This window comes from Branchiostoma belcheri, unplaced genomic scaffold (assembly GCF_001625305.1).
Source record: "Branchiostoma belcheri isolate BF01 breed outbred unplaced genomic scaffold, Haploidv18h27 scaffold119, whole genome shotgun sequence".
In the NCBI taxonomy this organism is placed as follows: domain Eukaryota; kingdom Metazoa; phylum Chordata; class Leptocardii; order Amphioxiformes; family Branchiostomatidae; genus Branchiostoma; species Branchiostoma belcheri.
In genome coordinates, this window is record NW_017802591.1 from 596,338 (window position 1) to 603,210 (window position 6,873).

Here is a 6,873-nt window from a genome sequence, read left to right on the forward strand (position 1 = left end):
TCGGTTTTTACAGTGGTTCCCATGCCGGCCCTGTGAGTACTGGCACTGAGGATAAGTGTGGCAGCTCCAGGGATGTCAGACTCGAAAGATTCGAGGACGAATCTTGAAAGAAAAGGGGGAGTAGTGTAACAGTGCTAACTGACCATGCTAAATGGTCGTGCGACCTTTTAGTGTAGTGGTTAGCGTTGGTGACCACAAAGCGGACAACTCGGGTTCGATTCCCGGTTGTGACCTGCTCGCCTCTTTCGGTTTTTACATCAGCATCATTCATGTAATTCATACATGCATCAATTTTTAGTTTCAAAAATTGAAATACATGCGACATGTGCATTAAAATTGGGTAGAAAATATGAGTCATGAGGCAATTAGTGACTTTGAAACAATTACATGTACATTGTACGTCAAACGGACCATATGCGGTACAGCGCTCGTTCTATAGCATTCGGTTCTACACTTCAGAATTTCCAGAATTGTAGATCAGGTTTGTTGACAGGTAATGTTGATTCTTGTAGGCAGTAGGTGACAATATTGTCGGATACTAAGTGTGAAAGGAACATGAACAAGGCTTTTGCATGGCGTTTAATTGAGAAATGTGCAACTTTTGATCGGGACTTGCACACCTCCAGATGGAAAGTGATTGGAGATCTGTACGTTACTGAGCACGTCGGCAGAACGTACTGTACCTGCGCGAAACCCGTAATGTATTGTACATAGCATTTCGGCAGAACGTCTCATATAAGGTTGTATTCACTCATATAAGGTTAGCATTTCGACAGTAGTTTCCAAATGTCATGTCGGAAAGAATATCCTCTGCAACAGGCAAAATGCTGATGCAATGTTGACCAAAAACCCAACGAAAAACGCGAAAATACGGGCTTCAGCGCAGGCGGAGTACGTTCTGCCGACGTGCTACGTTACTGTATGTTGGCAACACATTCCTTCTGTGTTTTCATTGACTGTACTTCCTCTATTCCAGGGAGGATGGAGTCATTGTTCCTTTAGGCAAAGGCACAGACACTGGAGTCACCAACCCTAACGGCTACACTCTCAACTATAACGAGTACGTCGTCTACGATGTTAGTCAGATTAAGATGCGATACTTGGTCAAGGTGAAGTTCAACTTCAAAATGCAGATGTGATACAGCTTCAAAGCACCTATCCAAACTGTTAGCATTTATATCGTTCAAGATATTGCAGTAACTGTTACCTGTTTATACTATTAGTATTGGGCCGGCTGTACATTTAAGGCATCTAGTACTCGTATCTGCTTGCTCACTGCTGTTCATTATTGCTCCAAGACTTAGTAGTTCAATAATTTGTGTTACTGTTCTAGACTTATAGGGATTACTGCTAGTGTTAGTTAAGATACAGTTAAGATCAGAGACTGTACATTCTTGATATGAATTTTATATACATGTTTTGCTGTACATCAAAGTTACTATTTACTTCCTCTTGCCTTATGTCACCATATATAATGTGTTGTGTATCATGTCAGAGATTTTGAAATGGATATTACTAGTATTTGAGAATCTGATAAATACATGTACACAACTAGAAAGGCCAACATTTGCTTCGGAGCAAATGTAATATTTCACTCCATATCCCTCCCCTAACAAAAATAGAAGATTCTGAATAAATCATACTGTAATTATACAAGGACAAGCACTTTGAATCTCGACAGCTTTATTTACAAAAATGGCACTTGGCAATTATCTCCCAATTTTTTTACAAAGATACAAGCACTTTAAATCTCGACAGCTTTACTTTACACTAATCTCAATCTCATAAGTTATATATTGCAGGTATCTAAATACTACTAATGACGAGAATGTACACGGACTGATAATGAGAATTTAATTAGGTGAAAATTACCGCTAATTTATGCATATTTCATACACACACTCAGAGGTACGTGTCACGTATCCGGGCGTGTGCGGAGATTTAGGCCGTGTTTAAACGGAATCACCCAAACCGCGATTCGGGTAACTCACATTCCTCACATCTGCCTGGTCCACGTGCCACACACTCCTGTGAAACCGTGTCCGAACACAATTCGCTTGAGCTACATCTATTGCTGTATGATGATAACACGCAAGGTGGCGAGTTATTAATGTTAGAGGTCAACGACCTGCTAGCTGATACCCCCTCCCAGCGTATCTCGGCCGAATGCCGACATGGTCCCGCCAGAGGCGGTGAAGCTCGCCCTAGAACGGACACATTATTTGACCATTACTGCTCTTTAAGTTGCTGCCACGTAAAAGTTGGTATTGCATATAAATAAAGAAACATCACCCCATAATCCATGACCAGGTGAAGTCACATTGAAATCACATTGCGTTCAGACGCAAATCGCGATACGGGAAAACCAGTTCGAAACCACCTCGAAGTGGCTTGGGATCGAGGCGCTTTCAATGTGATTTCGGAGCGTTCACATGGAGCCACTTGAAACCGGCTTCGGGGTAAACCACATGTAAACCGCCTTGGGTGATTCCGTTTAAACACGGCCTTATGGGTGGCGTGTGCAGGCGTGCGCAGGCCTGTACACGGCCCGGACACCTGGGTGGTTCATATCCGGGCCGTGTGCAGGCCTGCACACGCCAAGTGTACGGGTCGCGCACACCTGGAAATGTCCGTATATTTGGAATTTCCGGGCGTGTGTACGGGAGTATACGACCCGAAAACGTCGGTTTTCGTCCAGTGAATATTATTATTCATTCTATTCGCTATATTACTTTCCTTCCAAACATCATTTATATAGTTACAGACATTGTATCATCCGTTACATTAACGAAATTTTGAAATCAGTTACTCTAAACGGGCCCTCCGCGTCATCTCTCTCGGCGGCAGACGAACAGTCCCTAACCTACCTTCTTTAAAGGAAAGGAGAGAAGCTGCAGCAGTAAAACTCTTTAAGGACATGTTAAAGCCTGATCATCCACTGCACGATCTCGTGCCCCCTCAAAGACGCACAGCCACTGGCAGGAATCTGAGGAACAATAGCGCGTTCACTCTTCCCAAGGCCAGAACTGAACGACTGAGACAGTCTTTCCTGCACACTGCAGTCAGACTTTATAACAACTCTATTTCCTAGACCAACCACCAGCCTGTGAGCTTGGATCTTGGTGTAGTGTTCGTCACTTTATGTATCTTTGTCAGGATATTTCAGCACATATGGTATGTATAATTGTTTTGTAACAAACTTGCGCAATTCAGGGCATTGGACATGTATATGTGTGTATTTCCCTGTCATTGTATGTTTGAAGTAGAAATAAATAAATATCCGATGTAAAGAAGGATCAGAAACATATACATAATAATATAGATTCTTTATTGACACAACAAAAAAGTACAGGGACTTTTGTATGGTCTTCTACAACTAAAGGTCTAACAAAGCTAAATACATGTGTGGATAACGTCATCTTACGTACAGAGTATATGTATGATGCAACAATAAGGGTTTAACTATTCTCTAACATGTGGTCTCTGAGATAGAAACATTCTTTAATGTAGTTTCCTATTTGTACACTGTATTGGTTATCTCCCCTGAGAATGTAATTGAATTTATCTATAGGATCTAACGTATTGAAATCAATTGAACAAGCGGAAAAAAGGTGAACAGCAATAGGCGCTTATCATTGTATAGTGTACAATCCGTTATAAAATGGTGCTCATTTTCAATCATGTTTGGACAAAATGGACAGAACCTTTGGTCATTTGGTATTTTCTTGTATTGACCCATTTCTGTGTTTAATTTATATGACAAATACGTATATGAGGTAAAAAGCAGCTGATAAAAACCGCTAATGCTCCTGCTAAAACATACAGATAAAGAACTTTATTCCATGGTACAATATATGGCAACAACTATTAAACATAGTACAAAAAAATAGGCGTACGTAGAATAAAAACATAATTAGGCCACACCAATTTAATTTGTTGGTTCTCGGATTCGCCTCTTCGTTTTTTCTGATTTGCAAAAAAAAAAAATTGCTTCTGGTCCTGAATCAACTGAAAAATGCTTATGTTTTGCCCCCAACAGTTGAGGAAAGTCCTTTTCTTCCTAATTGTTACAGTTTTCCCATCTATCATTGCAGTGGTATGATTAAAAGTTCAAAATTCAATGTTTAGATTTTAACCCAGCCTTTTGTGTTGACTTCATGGCTCATTTCATAGCATTTAAGCCTATAATAAGATGCCTAGACCTGTTTTTATTTTTATTTTTTTTCGCCCTGTCGCTTCATATTTGTTCTGAAAAAATCCGAGAACCAACAAATTAAATTGGTGTGGCCTTACTAATAAGTCTAGCACAAGTCTTTGATGTAGTGTAACAATCGAGTGGAGAATTTCTCCGGATATTAATACGTTGTAAGAGACTTGATTACATTCCAAAGTGCTCCACAAAATATTCAATACTACAAATACATACGAGAGGTGCCAGTTCAATGGAGGCCGACTCAAAATGTTATTTTCAACCAGAGAAGTCATCAGAGAGAAGGTGGCTATACAACGTGCAATCAAATCTCATCCGAAAGGAGGTTGTATTGGCTACATTTTAACCACCCACGCACTTCCAACAGTTCTGTAAATATGTATTTTTCTGTGATTGTAGATGTTGTCTTGTTTTTTTCCTATAATGCTGGTTTGAAGCCTAAGAAAAACAGTACGGTGGATAAAAACATAATGAAAGTTTTGAAGTAACTTAGACCATGAGCTGTGACATATCAGAGCCTCGGTATAACAAGAAGGAATCTCTTGTACAAATTGTACACTAACGTAAAGCAGCAGGTCTTTAGTATTAGCGTGCGTCGTCCAGTGGTTCGGACCAAGAGGTTGGGAGTTCGAATCCCTGTTGTTGTCACTCATGACCCGCCATGCACGCTTCTGGAAAGGGTAGCTAGCAGCCCTTTGATAGGACGGGACATTTAGCTGTGGTCCACTGTTCACTATGCTTGTCGAAAAGAGCGGTACAATATCAATGCACATGAACATAATGTAAACACTGTACATGTCTTCTTTCATCTCTCTCACGAACATTGGGAGATTAGCTCGTCTGCGAGCTAAAAACTGTACAAGTTAGACGAAGGACCCATATGAGAATATTGTGAATATATATTATAACTTTATCCTTGTAGACAGCTTTGTCGACATAATTCATATCCATGTACTGATCCCTCACAACAGTGTATATTTCGGAAATGATCCCATGACGGTACATGACACGGGTCCTGGCCGGGCAGCCGAGGTATTTGTGGTTCCATGTGTTTTTGTCGACGACTGAAAGAGAGAAACAGAACCATGCGTAGAGAAACTGAACCATGATTCAAGAGCACAAGTCCTACAATGCAGTATGAATCTACACAGTGTACTTATTTCTGCACAGTTTCTATACGTAGAGGAATGTTCTGCTAAAGCTACGTTGTGATGAGTTCGTCACTGGTAGATTTTAACATCGCAGACCAGAAACCAGTGTAACTAAGTGTTTTGCATTTCATTTTCACATCTAGTCGCAGTTACATATATGTATATGTGCTTGAAAACTGCAGGTAGCTTACAGTGAAGTATGGATATGCATGAAGCGCACAAAACCAGCTCTGTGCTTGGAAACGGAGTGTACAAGTTACGTTGTGAGTTCGAAACCGGTAGGTTTTCTCCATCGCAGAAAAGGGTGTATGAAGCACTGTCTCCCAGAAGTGTGGTGGTGTCTTTAAGGTGTAGAAATCCTCCACTAGGGGTTGCAGAGACCAGGATTTGAGTTCCAGACTGTTTCAGTGATCCGAAAACTAGATCACTACACTTATTAGGTTGAGTCCAGAAACACTGTGTTTATGTTTACCTCTGGGTTTGGCGGTTAGTAGAGTTGAGGTTTTGATATCGACACAAGTTGCTACATTCCAGTGTCCTACAATATTTTGAGGCCTGATAGTCACAGCTCATAGAATGTTATAGAATGTTTTGACTTTGCAGACACTTTCTGAACAAAATTCTCAACAGTTATGACACTGCTTTAACTGTCCTCATTAAACTGGCTGCCATTGTCATTCTGTGTCATTTTAATAAAATACGAGACAACAAAACCAATTAAGGCCGATCAAGACTAAATCCACACACAAACAATTCTCAATAGCGTATAGAGGCCCCATCGTCTGGAACAAGTTAAGCCAACTGCTACAAAACTGACAGTCAATTCCCGTTTTTAAAAAACGTCTTAAAAACTTTTCTTACAAAACCCCAGTACCACTACAATCTGATTTGTTTGTTTTCCTTGTTTTTTCAATCATTTGTTTTAATCGTTAATTTTTATGTTAATTATCCAATCAGTTTATTTCTGTAACAGCGACCTGAATTACATGTATAACACTTTTGTTTAATTTCTTTTCGTAGATGTAAAAACTAGTTTACACACTTCAGTTATTATTTCGGTGTCTTGATTTTGTTTAATTTTTTAATCAATTATTTCATTGTTTAATTTTGATGTTTAATTCAAATATGTTTTGTCATGTATCATAGTTACCTTTGTTTGGGGTAGGCCCTTTAAAAAACCACCTAGGTTTCTGGCCTACCCCGCATATTCTCTTATTGTTATTATTTGATTATGTAACTTTTCTATACGTGCAAATAATAAATAAACAATACTTTTATACATTTGCTTAAATAAGCCTTGCTACGCACAACCTCTGCTACATAGGTCAAGGCCGTATTAGGTAATACTACAGTATATAGACAAAATCCATTATATGTACTTATATTCTGATAAATACATTGTACAACACACATAAAAACAAATGACAACAAAGATACAACGTAAACAATGATTGACGATGGTATGAGATCAGTGACCTCTAGTCTGTACAATCTAAGGGACTGTACGATATT

At 39.5% G+C, this 6,873-nt stretch overlaps 1 protein-coding gene across 1 annotated transcript in view; it reads left to right on the top strand.

Moving 5' to 3' along the window:
- The window catches only part of LOC109462584 (poly [ADP-ribose] polymerase 2-like), a 19,194-nt gene extending 17,663 nt beyond the window's left edge, over window positions 1-1,531 (top strand). The window contains exon 16 of the mRNA XM_019759141.1: window positions 977-1,531. Coding sequence (XP_019614700.1) covers window positions 977-1,139 — 163 coding nt within the window. The 3' untranslated portion in view covers window positions 1,140-1,531. The remainder of the gene's footprint in view (window positions 1-976) is intronic.
- Window positions 1,532-6,873: the final 5,342 nt, after the last annotated feature.